A 17,210-nucleotide genomic window follows, 5' to 3' on the forward strand; every position below is an offset into this window, starting at 1 on the left:
TGCAATTAGCCGCCGCGCGTGCCAGGCCCTTTTAAAGCCAGAGGCGAAGAGAGACATCACAGCCACCTCCCAGACTTGGCGCCGGGCAGGGGTCCCTCCTTGGGACCCAGGACAGGGCTGTTTTGGTTTGACTGGATTTGTGTTAACCGCTCACGTCCCTGCGTGATGCCCTGGCCTCCTGGGGATGCCTGGCACATCCACCCAGATGTACACGCCCCATTACCCATCCCAGGGCTCTGACAAAGATACACTGCAGGAAGCAAGGTGTGTAGGGGGTGTGGATTAGCAGCTAGAGGGACTGCGAACCCGGGCATGCATGGCCCACCAGACCACAGCACAGGAGAGAACCCAGGAGTCCTGATGCCCAGCTCCAACCACCACACCGCACTCCCACCCAGGGCAGAGCACAGAACCCAGGATCTTGGTCTTCTAAGAGAGGCCCCAGCCAGTTCATCCAGCCCTCCCCTGTTCCACAGAGCCCGCCAGCCAACCTACCAGCATTTGGGGTGCTGTGGGAGGGAATGGTTGAAGCCGCCTGCGGTCAGCTCTTTTGACTTGCTGAGTAGGAACTCCTGGAGCTTTAGCTTCACTTCCGTGCTGGCGATGGCACCTGCAGACAGACGGGATATGGTCCACGGGAAAGGCACAGGCCAACCAAGCAACCAAGAGCATGGCTGGGGAGAAGGATTCCCCGAGCCCTACGGGCGTTTAGCGAGGGCTAATGCTTCCTGGGTCAGGTGACCTTTGGACTTGGGCACTAAGCCGGACGGCACTAGTGCCACCAACAGACCCCCACCAAGGCTGGCAGAACAGGGGTTTGGGTCTTTTATTTAGACGTGGGTCAGGACCGAAAGCTCAGACCAGATCCGATCCAACAGGAGTCTCAGGGGCTTGGGCCTGAGACATGCAAAATGGGCCCCCTGCAAAGCTCTATACTGTGTCCCTAGGGCCCCCGGGAGACAAATTCCCCCAGCATGCAACGCTCTCTCTTGAGCCGCACTCCCAGCCAGATCAAATATACAGGCTGTGAGGCTTTCGGTCCCCTAGGCCCCCGGGCCAGCCTTTGCCCCAGCTGGGCCCAGGCTCCACAGGGCAGGGGCCGAGCGCCTATCCCCGCCCCCCGGTGGGCTCTTACTTTCTTTGCTCTTCTCCTTGTTCCGGAGGATGAGGAGCTGCTGCTCCAGCCGCTGCTTCTCCAGCTCCTCCTGCCGCAGCTGCTCCTGCTTGCGCTGCTGCTCCAGCTCCTGCTGCCGCTTTGCTGCCAGCATCTCCTGCTGCTGCTGCCAGGCAGAGGGGGACCGGGTTAGCGGGTAGGGGGTCGGGTGGGCAGAGAGGACAGAAACCGGCAGGGGGGGTGACACCAGGTAAGAGCAGGGACCGGACGGGACTAGCTGGGGGCAAACCAAGTGAGAGCCAGAGAGGGGACTAAGGAGGGAGGGGATACCAGGTGTTAATGGGGGGAAGGGAAAACAAGTGAGTGGGGGAGGGAGGGTGAACCCAGGTGGCAGAGAAGACCCTCGTTTGGGGGACCCAGGTTAGCATGGAGGGGCCCCCTGAAAATCACACACCCCCTGCCTGCGGGGTCCGGTCACAGCCCAGGCTGCCGGAGTGCGACTCCCCAGCTCGCGAGGCCGGCACGGAGGGGACACCCGGCTGGCTTGCCAGAAGGCCCTCACGTGGCTGGTGCAGCGGGGCTTGTTTCAGCTCAGAGGACCCCGTCCACAGGCCGGGGCACTTGAGGTGGGGCAAGGAGGCATCAAGCCACTCACCTGGGGTCAGGCAGCGAGCAAGCGGCTAAGCCAGGATTACACTCGGGGCCCAGCAGGCTCTCGCATGGGCTCCTTGAGGAGAGGAAGCTGCTCAGAGCAACCCAGCTAGAAGCTGGCAAAGAGGCCCCCACTGGGGCAGCGCACATGGAAGCCCCCCACATCCTACGAGAGCCAGGCCTGCACCACCAGCATCGAGGAGGGGTGTCAAAGGGGCAATGAGATGGAATAGGGGATGGCTGGGAGACATCAGAGCCCTAGGCAATGCAGGAAGCCAACAAGGGATGCTAGGAAAATCTGCACAGACTGTCCCACCTGCATCCCCTGCCTTCCATGGCGATAACTGGCCGGGGGGGCTTTGGGTTCTCAGCCTCCGCTCTGAAACCCGGACACTCCTCTCCTACCCACCAATGCAGCTGTGTTGGCTTTAGTGGGTGAACGAGCAAAGAATCAGGCCCCCTTGCAGCTGAAGTCCACGGGCCAGCCCCGACGGCTCAGCCTGCTGCAGTATGTTCCACCCCGTGCAGGGAGAGAGGCGGTGGCAGCCTCCTGGGGCGTCTCACCTTGAGGTGCTTCTGCAGCTGGACCTCGTGCTGCCGCGTCAAGTGCTCGTGCTGCTTCTGGAACTCGGCGAAAAGCAGCTGCTTCTGCAACTGCTGCTGCTGCTTCAGGACCAGCAGCTCCTGCTGCAGTTGCTGCTCCCGCACCGCGGGGTCCACGCTGGGCACGCTGCCCCGGGTCTCTGTCCGCAGGTCCACCGGGCTGCTGCCACTCCTGCCGCTGCCGCAGGAGTTCTGCATGGCCACGGGCAGCACCGACTTCACGTCTACCGCTGGGGAGCAAACGGAGACAGGCCTTGGTCATCAGCCCCCGCCAGGGACCAGCCAGCAGGGAGGGCAGAGATCGAGGGTGGGAGGACTCCACCTCTCAGTTAAAAGCAATGGAGAGTTCTTCTTCCGCTATCCTGCTGGCTCGCTGGGCACGGGGGCAGGGAGCAGCTGGGGGTCCACTGGGCCCAGAGCCCCAGAAACAGCTGGGGTGTTGGGCCTAGCGTCCCGGGGACAGCCGGGGTGCCCCAGTGGGCCTGGTGTCCCGGGGTGCTTCAGAGAACAGGGCCAAGTCAAATCCATCCAGGTCATGGACTCTCCTGCATTTCCCATTCCAATCCTCCCTCCGTCTGCCCATGGCCTGGCACGGCCCCCCAGTTAATGGAGCCCCAGAGCCTCCATCCATCCAGCCTGTCCTGGAGTGTCACACGCTGGCTAACCTGGGGCTGGGCTGGATTGGTGTTAAACAAGCAGTAGATCGAACTGGCTGTGTCCTGTGTTATCACCATCAGCCCCTGCAGACCCCTCACTCCTGGCAGAGACCCTGCAAGGGAGCCATGGCTGCATACTCACCAGAATGCAGTGAGCTCACGCCCTGGACATGATGCACGAGCACTGGGGGGGGGGCGGCACCTTTTCCCCTCTCGGCCAGCCCTTCACTCCCCCCTGCGCCGGCCAACGTGTGCAGTGTGATCTGAGGGAGACCCTTGCTAACGGAAGCGGCCTGCGCTCCAGGCTGGATCCTCACAGAGTCACTTCTGCAGGGACCCGGATCGGCGGCACAGAGCCGCTTCCTGAATGCAAGAGCCACTGTCACCCACTGCCAAGGCAGAGATCTGAGTCTGGGAGGCAGCTCCCAGCACAGGCGGCCTAGCCAGAGCCCAGGGTAGGAGAAAAGGGATATTCCCCATCCTCCTACGACCCTTGGGGCTCGGCTGATCCAGAGTCCAGCTCCCCGAGCCTCACTGCCCAGCAGGACTCTCCCATCATCACCCAGGGCACCATAACCCACCGTGCAGCCCCTTGCGCGCTGTAGGCCCTGTGGGCATGGCTGCGCCGGGACTTTGGCAAGCTGTGAATGAGTCGAGAGCCGTGGTGACTCAGTCACTTACTCACTCTGATTGTCTCCCCGTCTGTCGTAAAACCATGTGCGCTGTCATTAACCCCACAGGCCCAGATCCATCAGGGGCCTGTGCCGCAGTCACTCTGCTGGGGGAATGTGTGTGTTCTTGTGTGCTCTCGTGTGTGTACATGCGTTCTTGTGTGCTCTCGTGTGTGTACATGTGTACGTGTGTGTTCATGTGTGTGCGTGCGTGTATGTGTGTGCATGCATGCAGGTGTTCATTTGTGCGTGTGCGTGTTTGTGTGTGCACACGTGTGTGCGTGTGTGTGTGTGTGTGTTCACGGGGTATATGGCAGCGCCAGCTACTCCCACCTCTCCTGCAGCGAGGGGTTTCTCCAGGAAATTATCCCCTTTCCGTGGGTTTATTGTAACGACACCGAGGGGAGGGGGGCCAACACACAGGGCTAAATATAGACGGAGCCAAATAGCAGCTGTTGTGAGCGGGGTGGAGAGGGTGGGGGGTGGAAGCGGGAGGTGGAGGACAGTGCTGAAGAGAGCTGGCACATGAGTGCTGCTGCGAAAGGCAGAAGGAGGAAGAAGCCACAGAAGGAAAGAGAGAGAAAATCGCTGACCGCTGGCCCTTCCCTGTGAGGATCTCAAAGCACTTTCTGAACATTAATGAGTTAAGTTTCACCCCCCAACTATGAGGTACTGTGTTATTTATGGGCATGGTCATAGCACCTAGACACCCCAATCACAAACCACGAAGCCAATGTGCCAGGAGCGGTACGTCTTTATTGCTACTAGGTAAATTACGGTAGTGCCTCGCCACTCCAGGCATGGACCTGGCCCCCATGGTACCAGAAGCTGTACAAACACAGAACAAAAAGAAGGCATCTGCCCCAAAGAGCTCACAGTCTAAGGTAGATCAGTATCATTAACCCAATCCCACAGGTGCGGGGAAACTGAGGCACACTGCTCAAGGTCAGTGGCGGAGCTGGGGAGAGAACCCTGCAGTTCTCTGGCATCCCTGTCCAGCCACAGCAGCAGCCCCCTCCTGGAGAAAAGCAGACAGCCCCAGCGTCACTCTGCCTGGCACCAGCGTTCCCCATGCGCCATATAAACCAGGCGTCCCCTCACTGCGACGGCCAGAGAAATAAAAAATAAAATAAAATAAAATAAAAATAATTGGAGATATACCAATCTCCTAGAACTGGAAGAAACCTTGAAAGGTCATTGAGTGCAGCCTCCTGCCTTCACTAGCAGGACCAGTTTTTGTCCCAGATCCCTAAGTGGCCCCCAAGCAGAGCCTGCGGAACAAGTGAGTCACATTTTCACTTTCCAGCTGGATTCACCCCCGCCTGCCTGGGAACACGGTCGCGTGTGTGCAGCACCCGACACAACAGGGCCCCGAGGCCAACTTGGGCGCTACCGTCACGTCGATATTTCCTGCTGCGAACGGTAATACTGTCACATCCCGCAGGTGGAGAGGAAGCGAGGGATTTCCAATCCCCTCTGCCAGCTCTGCACTGCCGGGGAGGGACTAGAAAAAAATGTGGCAACCGCTAGGCAAACTAGGAGCTGAGGCCACTGCCCCCTGCCCCAGCCAGTATGGTCTTCGCCCCAGGCTGAACCCACCTGTTGGCCTGTGTCTTATCCTTGGATTGTGGCCCTCTGGGCCAGGGACTGTCATCGTATTCTGTGTCTGGACAGGACCTAGCACAACTGGAGCTCCCAGGCGCTACTCCAATACAGCTAATAATCAGGGGCAGGCAGAGGAAAGATGCAAGAGGAAACTGGACCGGCGCCTGGGTACTGCAAGGATGGGCCCTTTAGAAATGCCAGAGAGCGGTGCCAGCCCACCCCAGGAGAATCAATCACCGAGCCGGGAATGCCAATCGAAGGACGCGTCTACACAGTTCCGTTTGGTAGCGAAAGGCTCAGCCTGCACTTCCCCACGGTGAGGCGGGTGGTGAATGGCTCCCGTCTGCTGAATGACACAAACACCCCCGCCAACTCCCAGACACACACCACAGCCGAACCTTTGTGTTCCTTCGCCATGGCAACTCTGCTGACGCGGCGGTGACGTGGTCCCAGCCCGTGCGTAGGGAGAGTGACACACACACACAACCCTGCTCGGTTCAATAATTTGACATCAGATCAAGAGTGTTTATCCTCTTGTCCCAGCCCCTCTGCGGAGGTGGGACCTGCCTCGGGCTTTTGATCTGACACTTTCAGCAAATGAGGGAGATTAAATCTTATAAACCCTGCTGGGGAGGTGTGGGGGCAGGATTGCTTTAGGGTCGGTTTATACATATTGTTTGGCTGGGAAGCTGTGGGACTGCTAGACAGCAGGGGCAGGGGCCTGATTCTCTACCACCTTGCACTGTCATTTATGCTTGTGTCCAGGGGGTGCAAACACGCCATCGGGATCAGTTTCACAGCACAAACTGCCACACGAAGGAGAATCAGGCACCAGATACGTCATACAGCAATTCAACTGCTCCCCACCGCATCTGCACGGCCCCCATTACCACAGCGTCTAAGCCCCTGACAATCTTTACTGAGTTTATGCTCAGGGATAGGAATATTATCCCCCATGTTACACGTAGGGAACTGTGGCCCCGATCCTCAAAGATACTTAGGTGCCCAACGTGCCTTATTTGTACAGCATCTAACACCAGGGGGTTCTGGGACCCTGCTTGGGGCGCCACGGAGCTACCACAAGACAGATCATAAGCAACTACACCCCCGTGCGTCCAGACATGGCGCAAAACAGAGAGAAGATGACTCATCTTGTAGCTGTGACACAGGAATGGGTGCCACCAGGCTGGCGGTCTGCCCAGCTCTGCCACTGACCTGCTGGGGGACTGTGAGCAAGTCCAGTCACCATTCTGTGCCTCAATTTCCCCTCCTGCTCTTTGTCTATTGAGATTGGGAGCTGAGTGTGGGTAAGTAAAGAGGGGCCTTGATCACAGCTGAGCCCTTCAGAGAACATCTACTCTGCACTGTAAACCAAGCTCTGTGAGACCCAGGCTTGTGGACTCGGTATTTCAAAGCCCCACACCTTGAGCATCCTCACTGCATTATAACCCTGGATCTCTCAGCCGTGCTAATGCATCCACACTGCACTGTAACCCTGGATCTCTCAGCCGTGCTAATGCGTCCACACTGCATCGTAACCCTGGGTCTCTCACCCGTGCTAATGCGTCCACACTGCATTGTAACCCTGGGTCTCTCACCTATGCTAATGTGTCCACACTGCATTGTAACCCTGGGTCTCTCAGCCGTGCTAATGCGTCCACGCGGCCCTGTACAGACCTTCTGACCCAGATCAGTGGCTTGAGCTATGTCCACACAGCAAACTGACAGGGCTTAGACCCGAGTATCTGCAGGACTTGGGCTCTGACCTACCCCTCTAGCATGGTCCTAGAATCCAGATCCTGAGTGCTTGCTGACCCAAGTCAGACTGATTTGTGTGTGGACAGTAGGAGGGGTTGGGCTCAGACCTGAGTCAGAGCTGGGCTTAGCATGCAAGGCAGACAGACCCTTAGGCGGCACTATCAGAAATGTATGAGTAACCATCTGAGGAGAGAGAGCTTCCCAACAGGAGTGGGGCAAACAACCTGGATTAAGGTGGAGTTTGATCAGTGTATGAAAAGGAGGATGTGACAGGGTTGCCATGAGATAACAGAGGCCTGGTCTCATAGTCCCAAGGAATCCCCCCAAGTCCTACGTTATTGAGGGACAGCCTGAAATATTATTACACATATGTGACTGACTAATATAGCGTGCGACATATGGGGGGAAGCATGACCTTTCGTTAAAGTGCCACACTGGATATCAGAAGACATAGAGTCTATTCCCAGCTAGGTCACTGCCTTGCCGTGTGACCCTGGGCAAGTCACTTTCCTCATTGTGTCATGCCTCAGTTTCCCCATCTATAAAAGCAGGGCAATCCTATTTGACCCGGAGCGTTTGACACTTCGTTCTCATCTGTGATCTCCAACGCTACGGGCACGAGCCCCCTCTCAACGAAACACAGCACCAATCTCTCTCTCCCCCTACTCCCACGTGCGCCAATCCTCAGCCCTGTGCGACTCAGAGGAGATTGAACTTCTGTCCGAATTCTCTCCCCTGCTCCCCTCAAACGTTGCTCTACTGACTGGATGACATTCTCCTTCCCAGCCAGGAGAAGAACCCAGGAGTTCTGGCGACGGATCGCACACGGCCGGGCTTTTACCTGCACCACAGCCCTAAGCCAACTGAAGTCAATGGGGCAGCTTGCGTGAGTAAAAGATGCCCATCAGCCGTGCCGCTCACCCAAGCCAGTGTGATTCTGAGGCTTTTTCAAGTCCTAAGAAGGCCTTGGGGTTTGAAAGGATTCCAGAATCCACGAATCAGAAGAAAGCTGATCCCAGCCCCAGGGCCCGGAGCATGCCTGGCTTCAGAGAGAACCTGGCCCACGTTCTCCCCTACCACGGAGCCAGCGGGGCCTACAGGGCAATCCGAGAAGGGCAAGGAGGGCAGATCCCCGCCCCTGGGTTGAGAACCCCTGCCCTGGTCTGTCCTCACAAGCGTTGAAAAGTCCCACTGAATTCACTGCAAGTTAGGAACCTAAACGCCTTCTAGATCTAGATACCCTCTGGCCTGTATTTCATAAAGCGGCCCATGATTTTGGGGGCGCCAAACTGAGACACCTTATACATGCCTGGGCCCCCAACAGCATCTGACACCTTCAGCCAGAAAATGTGGCCGCCCGGTCTCGCCTGGAAATCAGAGCCCAGGTGCAGCCAGAACCGGGGCCACGCTTGGAAGCGACAGCCAAGGTTTTTAACCAGAGGATCCTAATGTTCAGTGTTTAATGTCACATTCCAGCCCTTGGGGATGTGGTCTGTTCTGCAGAGGCCCCCTCCCCGCAGCACCTCCCGCAATTCCCTGCAACCTCTGTGGGATTTGCGAGGCCCCTGATCCAGTGCAAAAAATCAGGTCATTTATTTAGAAGCCTCCCTGAGGATTTAGGAGCCAAACCTACGTCCAAAAATCTCAGCCTCGGGTCCCAACTGGGAACAGAGGCACCAGCCTTTTGTGCTGTGTCCATCCAGCGCCTAGCACCAGGGGGTCCTGGGGCACAGTGCCTAGGGGCTAGTTCAACGCATCATCATCACCAGCACCACAATCATTAATAACGTCTTCCCCTCTCCCCTCCCATTTCCCAGCAAATCGCCACCCACCGGGCCGCCAGCTCCCTCTCCCTAGTGGGTTCCAAAAAGGAGAAGCAGAGACCCCAAAAGGGTGCCGGGTTTTCCAGTGGTGGGCTGCACCCGTGCCCACCATGGCACTGATTCTCCAGTACCCTAGCACAGCCATTCCGGAGAACCCTGTTCTCTGATCCGAGCAGTAACCTTGCGCCTGGCTGGGAACGCCCGCCCGTGGTGCAGGGCCATGGGGGATCGGGCGCAGCCAGGCATGAATAGCGCACACACCCATGGTAAAGCCGTCTTCTCTGCCTTGTGACCGAAGCTCTCCCAGGGCTGTCTTCCTCTTTCATTTACTGTGCTCGCTCCTAGGCCCTGGCATACGGTCACACCCAGGCCGTAGCAAAATTACCCCTTTATGACAACGGGTGTGGCTGCCCAGGGGATGCCGCTGCGGCTTGGCAGGGCTCGGGGCAGGCGGCCAGCGGCAGGTCCGGACTCTACCCATGCCTGCGCCAAGCGGCACATAGCCGCTGTTCTGCGGGATGACCGGGAGGCACCCAGCTGGCTTTGGAAGAGAAGGCCAAGGTGGAACCTCACCCGTCCGCCCCGCGAGTGCCCCGCATCGGAACAGGAAGTTACGACCATGGGTTTGGCTGTTCCCAGCCATGAAAGGCCGAGGACATCAGATGCACCATCAACTCCCTAACCAGCTGTACGGGAGAACAAAGAGGCTCCAACCTGGCCTCTGATACAGGGGATCCGTCCGCTGGCGAGTCTGTGCCCTCCTTTGGGGGGGGTGTGGTTGCCGGCTAGGAGCAGCCGGCTCAATGGGACCTCCCTCCAGCTTTCCTGACCCGGCCAGTGCATCTCCCTACTCGCCACAAGAGCTTCGGTGTAATGAATAGTCACATTTCCCTCCTTCTGGGACTCCCGGAAGTCCTGACTCCCAGCACTTTCTGAGGCTGGGAGTCAGGACTCCTGGGTTCTATTCCTGACTTGGGAGGGCAGTGTGGTCTAGTCAGGAGAGCAAGGGACGTCAGGACTCCTGAGTTCTATCCCCAGCTCAACCCCGACTTGCTTAGTCAAGTCCTGGGATCTCACTTTCCCCAGGCCATCTAGGGGAAGCCCTTTCAAGGTGAACAGCATGACCTGTGCGCTGAATGTCAGTGCAGACGGCGTAAGCCGCACACAGGGCAGAGGAGCTGGGACTGAATTCCCCTCTCTCCTCGGGGCCATCGGCAGGGCTGACCCCACGCTGGCTAACAGCAGCCCCCAGCCTGCAGAGCTATTGAGAGAAGCAATGTTCCCTGGCACTCACTCCCACACCAGATACCGGGAGTCGACGGGGCTGCTCGGCCATGCTGTCCGGTGACGCCACCAGAGCAGTCCTCCAGCACCCAACCGCGACGCTGTGATGATCCAGCCCTTCGCTGAGCCGGGGGCCAAGCCTGCTTTCCATTGTGGCCGCCATTCATGCGGCACCAACCCCCTGCCAGGAGCGTGGATAATACCAGCTTTCCTGTGGTAGAAATCTCCTCCGTGTGCTCTGCTGCAGAGAGAGGGTGGAGGGCAGCGCTGAGCTATGGGGGGTCTTGGAAAAAATGGAGGAAATCAAAACTCACTCACGTTTTGTTCCTTGTTTCATGAGCCAATTGCGCTGGACGTTAGCAGAGAATCCTACCTCGAAGCCACCTGGCATAACCCCCCACACAGCTCTCTTCAGCAGGGGACCTCAAAGCACATTAAAGTGGAGGTCAGGATCATTATCCCCAATTACAGATGGAGAAACTGAGGCACAGAGGCAGAATGAGTTGCCCGAGATGATCTAGCAGGTCGCAGGACTAGAACTCAGGTCTCTCCAGTCCAGTACTCTCACCACTAGGCAACACTGCCCTAAGCATCCAAAACTCCCTTATTCGTATCGGCATCGGGACGGGAGCGAGTGCCCGTAGGGTGGGGGGTGGGGAACGGGAGTCACGACCCCAGTTCTAGGAGCACAGCCCGGCAGCTCAAGCAGCCCTCTGGGAGTCCCCGGTTCTCTTCCCAACCCTGCCCATGACTTGTCATGTGCTCTGAGGCATGTTACTGCGCCTCTCTGTGCCTCAGTGTCCCCTTCCAATGCAGATCCATTCCGACAGGAGACAATGAGTGATAGTAAATCTCCGTGACAGGGCTGCATTTCAACGGCAGCGTGCATCTGACTGCACGTTATTACTATGACTAGCGTGGCCATGCTTAAAAGCGCCAGCCGAGATCAGGGCCCCGCTGTGCTAGGAGACTGACTGACTGTGAGCTCGCCAGGGCACGGACTAAGCAAGCCCAGCAACAGGCTGGCTGTTCGTTAAACCCACATCATTGACAGGGAACCAAGGGCCAGGGAGATTAAGGAATCTGCCCAGGGCTGTGCAGGGAGTCGGTGAGGGAACCGAGAACTGACTCGAGCTCTCCAGAACCCCAGTCTGGTCTGCCTCAGAAAGCAGCAGCGGCGCTGGATGACGGTCATGAAAAATCTGACCCAGGTGCCATAACAAGGATATTCTGCCTCCCAAGCCCTCAAGAGGCATCAGTAAAAACGCACAGCATAGCCCTGCCGGGACGGGAGCCCCCTTTTCCAGACGGAAAAGCCAAGGCACAGAGGGACAGGAGGCCAGTGTCTCCTGACGCCTCCACTTCTGGAGAGCCAGCGTGGGGACGCCTCTGGCCAGAGCGCTCCCAGCTCCCAGTGACTTTTGGCATTCAGAGCCCCTGGAAAACAGGTCTAAAGAGTCAAGCATCAGATCCCTAAAAAACTACCGGCCACTGCAGCCTTGATCTCCCGCCCACGGGGGCAGAGAGAGCACAGTGCAGAACCCAGGCATCCGGGCTCCCAGTCCATCCCCACGGCACCAGCCCTCACCGCATACTACACGTGCTAAGCCTGTATGTCCCGTTGCACTGGGGCGGCCCCCTTGAAATTGGGAGAGAAGGGCCCCGGGCTGGCAGGTGCGCTGCAATGTCCCCTTTGTCTCCCCCCTGCCCGGAGCCAGGCACGGCCCACGCTGCGGATGAATGGAGCTGCGTTGCCGCCGCAGTCGTGAGTAACCGCCTTGCAGACGCAACCCCATTTGTATGCGAGCGGAGGGGCCTGCACGCTTGAATGAACAACCTGTTCTAATCCAAGCAGGAAGTCGGGGACGGCGGATGGCCTGGAATATTAATGTCCCCTTCTCCCCATCTTGGATCATTCCTCAAGGCGTCCTGACGCGGATGGATGGAAGGATGGACACGGCTCGGATACCGCACAGCCTCCTGCTGCGCCCGCCAGCAGCAGCACTGGCTGATTGGCACGCTGGGCGCATCCGCAGCTCCAGCCCAGGCTCGCTCCCTGGCGCCAGCCCACCCTTGGCAGAAGGAGGGGCGGGAGGCAGCCAAGCCTGTTCCTCTCGGGGGCACTGAGCCCTCGTGGGGCTGCGGATACTGCTTGGGCGTCCAGCAGCCGCACAGAATGCTGAGGGGGGGCGTGTTTCCAGCCGCCCTCACTTTGCTGCATAACGTGCGTGTGTGTGTATGTGTGTGTACATACTACACGTGTGCGTTCCCAGCTACCCTCGCTTTGCTGCACAAAGTGTGTGTGTGTGTGTGTACGTACTACACATGTGCGTTCCCAGCTACCCTTGCTTTGCTGCACAACGTGCGTGTGCGCACCTACTACACGTGTGCGTTCCTGGCTACCCTCGCTTTGTTGCACGTGTGTGCGTGTGTGTGTGTGTACTACAAGTGTGCATTTCCAGCTACCCTCACTTTGCTGCACAACGTGTGTGTGCGTGTGTGTGAGTACTATACATGTGCATTCCAGTCACCTTTGCTTTGCTGCACAACGTGTGTGTGCGCTTTCCCACCTACTCCCCGCTTGCTGTGCGATGCATGCATGGGGTGTGCATGCTCCCAGCTCCCCTCCATTTGCTTCACCTTCTGCATTCGGGGCTGGCTGGGAAGACGGGGGCAGGTGGACTGAATCGCAAGCGCAGCAGCTGCTCTGGCTGTATCCAGGGGCTGCTATGGGCCCGGGCAATTCTCCAGGTGCTGGGGGACAGACATACACCATCCTATATCACGCTTATCGCCAGGGTGGAAAGGTGAGCCCATGGCAGCTCACTCAGAGTACCTGCACTTTCGCCAGGCTCCAGGGAAGCCCCGAATCCAGACGGTGCTTTGGTGGCTCCTGAGAAGGGCAGCCCAGAACCAGGGCCAGCAGCATGAAACACCGAGGTGGCTTAGCCCCTGCTCCTCCCCAAGGAGGACGTCTCTCCCTTTATTGCAGCTGAAGCCCATCACAGGCTCCCCGTCCCCTCTGTGCCCACTGTCCCCTCAGCTCCTGCTCCCGGACATATGCACCCATCCTGCGTCTCTGCTGCCCCACACGCCTGCTCTACCCAGCTGCAAACAGCTGCACAACGGGGTCCCCAAGCAGCCGGCGTTTCCAGTCAGGCCGGGCCATGAGGAGACGGACCCAGAGGAAGAGCGGAGATTGTGCCCCTGGGTGTCGGCTTGCAAGGAAGAGGGATGAAGGGGAAGGGGCAGGATGGCTCAGTGGTTAGGGCAGTAGCCGGAGACTCTGGAGCCCGGGGTTTAGCATGGGGGTAGGATAAACCATTGAGGACACAAAGGGAATGGGGGGCAGATACCCTGATGCCGTAGTGGCTGAGATCCCACCCCAAGTCAGGGGAGGACTCTCCCTTCTATCAACAGCACCAAGGCAAGGAGTCTAAAAATAATCCTGACCTTGCAGCAGATGGAAGGGGGCAGCCTGGGACAGCCCCTGCCAAATGCGCACGTAGCCCTGCTTAGAAGTGGCTTTCTCTGGCCAGAGGGTGCACAGCCTGGCTGGCTCCCGAGAGAACCAAACACCCGCAGGGGAGAAGCCGCGAGGGGTGGCAGCTGGCATCCCACGATGGGAGGGTGGGCCGGCCAGCAGCAGGGCGTATGGGATGGGGAGCTGCCCAGCCCACGGCTCCATCAGACGCTGCTACAGGATATAGCCTGGGGCGGGGAGGCAGAGAGGCTGGCCGGCTCAGTGGTTAGGGCACCACTCTATGACTCCAGAGACAGAGTGATCTGTGAGCTCCTCCGATCTCCAGCCAGGGAGCCGGATAACCACCCCGGGTAGACATCCGACACGCTTGCTCCATGGCAGGGCTGACCACGCTGCCCCCTTTAACCTACGCGGGCTGCACAGGGCAGCAATGGATTCTGGGCGAAAGGACTGACCAGCAAAGGGCTCCAACCAAATCACAGCACAGCCAAGGCCCGGAGGCACTTCAGCTCCCAGGAAATTGCTTCCACTCCCAATGCTGCCATGAGAAAAGTGCTTGGCACCTTGCTGACCCACACCATGCTCCGACCTCCTCCACTCAGAGCCCCCCTGGAACTGGGTTGTATAGAGAACCCCCAGAGCAGGCCAGGCTCCAATGAGCTCTGGGGGGGAGCAAGCTCCACCTCCCTATACCAATTACAGCGCTTGCTCTTGTAGAGATCCCATCCTGATCCCTAGTCAGTTCCTCCCCATCTCCCAGCCCTGGACAGTCCAGTCCCTGCTGAAGCAGCAGCAGGGCTTAATGTGTAATGAAAGAGGTGCCAGGGCTCCGAACCGCCAGGCCCAGAGATGCTGGGGCTCTGAACTGCCAGGCCTAGAGGTGCCGGGGCTCCAAACCGCCAGGCCCGGAGGTGCCGGGGCTCTGAACTGCCAGGCCCGGAGGAGTCCTCTGCTGGAGGTGAGTGCATGTATTTGCTGAGATCCGGTGCCTGTCCCCGAGCAAGGCTCCTTGGAAAGCACATGGTGATCGGGCGCTGATCAGAAACAAGTCCCTCCCACACATCACAACATCTGCACTGCAGCTTCATCCCCAGCGAAAACAAACATTACAGGCATCAGAAAGTGGGCTGAACCAAAACCCCAGGTCAGAACCTTGGGAACTTTCATCTCAGGCGCTCAACCTGATGACTGGGCATCATCTTTACACCTAAGTACCGCTGCCCCCTACTGGATGGAATAAGGCTGTTTATCTGTGTGTCATTGGCCCTATATGGCTAACAGAGAATCTTCAGCTCCAGTGTCTGTGCTTCTGGAGCAGGAGGCTCTGCGTTCTAGCCCCGCAACCCACAGTGGCCACAGAGCGTGGAACAGTGACAGCTGTAAAGTCCTAGATGTCCCCTGATTTACTATCATCCTCCCCTACCACAGGGCAAAGCCTGCGGTTTGATGGCTCTCAGGACGCAAAAAGCTCCGAGCCCTCGGAAGTGGAGTCTGCACATGCTGCCTCTGCTGTCACTGAGGCACCTTTCTGCCTGTCCCACGTGCAGCCGGCAGGAGAGTGGGGACTGACACCCAAAGTAACTCTTTCCCCAGCCTCTCTGCAAAGCAGCCAGATTGCAGGATGCAAGAAATTCATTTGTATACTAGTCCCACAGCACTTACATGGCATAACCAGCGCTCTAGGGTACGTGTCTGGGATCCTCTGGGTCCTCCCTACACTGGGTACTTGTGGCACAACCCTGGGCACTAGCAGGCTGGCAACGTGGTACAACCACACAGTCACGAACCATGTTTCATGCATAGCTGAGCCCTGCACAGGGGCTGGCGTCACAACTGCCTCCATGGCCATTCTCCCCCCTACCACCACCCCCGGACGCCTCTGATGCCCAGATCAGCGAAGGGCAGGGCCGACCCTCCCCCAAGGGAAATTCCACGGCAAAGCCCCAGGGAGCCGAGAAGGGGCAGGAGCGGCCTCTCTCCCCTGACAGCCCCAATTAGACACATGTAAAAATACAAGAGCCAGCGTTTGTGGTTGGGGAAGATGATCCACCCAGGTCCTTGCCTCCCACACACACCCAGTCATTTTCCAAGGGTGTGACAGCAAAGCGTGCACTGCCCTCAACCATCTCCCTCTTTCACTGGGAGGGGGGCGGGGACACCGCGGGGCCAGAGCACTGAACGATCCAGGGCCTTTCATCCCTTCCCTACCATTATATCTGACGGCAGCACCCAAGGGTGTCCCGGCACCAGGTGCTGCAGAGACAGGTCCTGCCCAAAGAGCCCGCGATAGTCAACACAAGCGGGAGGAGGATTGTCCCAGCTGTACAGGCAGGACACTCAGGGGCAGAGAAATTCTGTGGTTTGTCCACAGTCACACACAGAGAGTCAAGCAGCCAAGCTGGGGATAAATCCCAGATCTCCTCAGCCCCCGATGGGGGCTGGAACCATACCCCCATCTCCAGGCCCCTAACTTCACCCCTCACAGTCCCAGTCGGTGCAAATCTCTGCTCAGTCACAGACCCTGTGATCCTGGGCATGTCACCGAGCCTCTTTGTGCCTCAGTTTCCTTCTGTACAATATAGATAACAGCCCTGCTCTGCCTCACAGGGGTGAGGGAAAATAAACACACCGAAGAGTGTGCAGTGCGTGGATATCACAGTAATAGGGGGCCAGTGAAGCATACAAAATAAATAGAGTCACCTCAGTCCCTGAGCTGGGCAAACACAGATTACCGGACCCCTACTCCGGAGCTCTACCCACTAGGAAACACTACTGCTGCAAGGGAATGTTCAAAGCCAGACTGAGGGGGGCAGCAAAATGGCCGGCAGTTTTATCCTGCACTGAGTCTATTTTCAGGAGTTTTACAACCCACCTCAGAAGTCCCCAGCGGCTGGCGTTTGCCAGGCTCTGCTTTTGCTGCCAGGACTCTGGGGTTTACGGTGGCCGTCACCAGAAACGCTCTGTGTATTTATACCCTTTGGGCCCGACTCTTCTCCGCTCCTGGCCATTTTGCGCCAGTGGAGTGACTCTTGATTGATGCTGCCAGGAGCGAGAATCAGGCTCCGGAGGTTGGGGCAAAGTCATTCAGTGCGGCGCAAAGTGAGCATCATATGCTGTCCGCTCAGCACGGCCGCATTTTGCACAGGGTTAATCGCTGCCAGTAAGGTGCAGGGCGACAGAAAATCCAGGCCCGGCGAGTTCAGAGTCACTCTTATTTTAGAACAGTGTCTCTTTAAAAGAGCCCGTGAAGGTTTGAAAGGGAAGAAAACAGCTTCGTAAACAAACCGTGCAATCAAACCACTGCTGTGGCCAGGGATTGCGGGTCCGAGAGTGGACTCTACCTCCCCCGAGCTGGGCCAGTCCCTTCTGGAGACTGCATCAGAGCTAGGTTGGCAACCTCTGAAAGCAACAACGGCCACGATGATCTCACCAAAGGAAAGGTTGCTGGGTTGCGGAATATCTCGAGGTGACGGAAGTACGGGGCAGGTCCCCATGTCCCCCTCGGGAAACCAGTGCAGTTGCTGCCACTCCTATAACTCCAAAACCCTTGCAGATACTCCC

The 17,210-nt window shown here is 58.1% G+C and overlaps 1 protein-coding gene across 12 annotated transcripts in view; it reads right to left on the bottom strand.

Moving 5' to 3' along the window:
* The window catches only part of HDAC5 (histone deacetylase 5), a 109,331-nt gene that overhangs the window by 42,085 nt on the left and 50,036 nt on the right, over nt 1-17,210 (bottom strand). For 10 of the 12 annotated variants that reach the window (XM_032791527.2, XM_075059611.1, XM_075059610.1 and 7 more), the window contains 3 exons: nt 2,330-2,598; nt 1,136-1,280; nt 496-610 (listed from right to left, as the gene is read on the bottom strand). In XM_032791527.2, coding sequence (XP_032647418.1) covers nt 496-610; nt 1,136-1,280; nt 2,330-2,598 — 529 coding nt within the window. The remainder of the gene's footprint in view (nt 1-495; nt 611-1,135; nt 1,281-2,329; nt 2,599-17,210) is intronic. The other 2 variants (XM_032791529.2, XM_075059614.1) reach the window with 1 other exon arrangement.

Source organism: Chelonoidis abingdonii, chromosome 21 (assembly GCF_003597395.2).
Source record: "Chelonoidis abingdonii isolate Lonesome George chromosome 21, CheloAbing_2.0, whole genome shotgun sequence".
NCBI classification, from domain to species: Eukaryota; Metazoa; Chordata; order Testudines; family Testudinidae; genus Chelonoidis; species Chelonoidis abingdonii.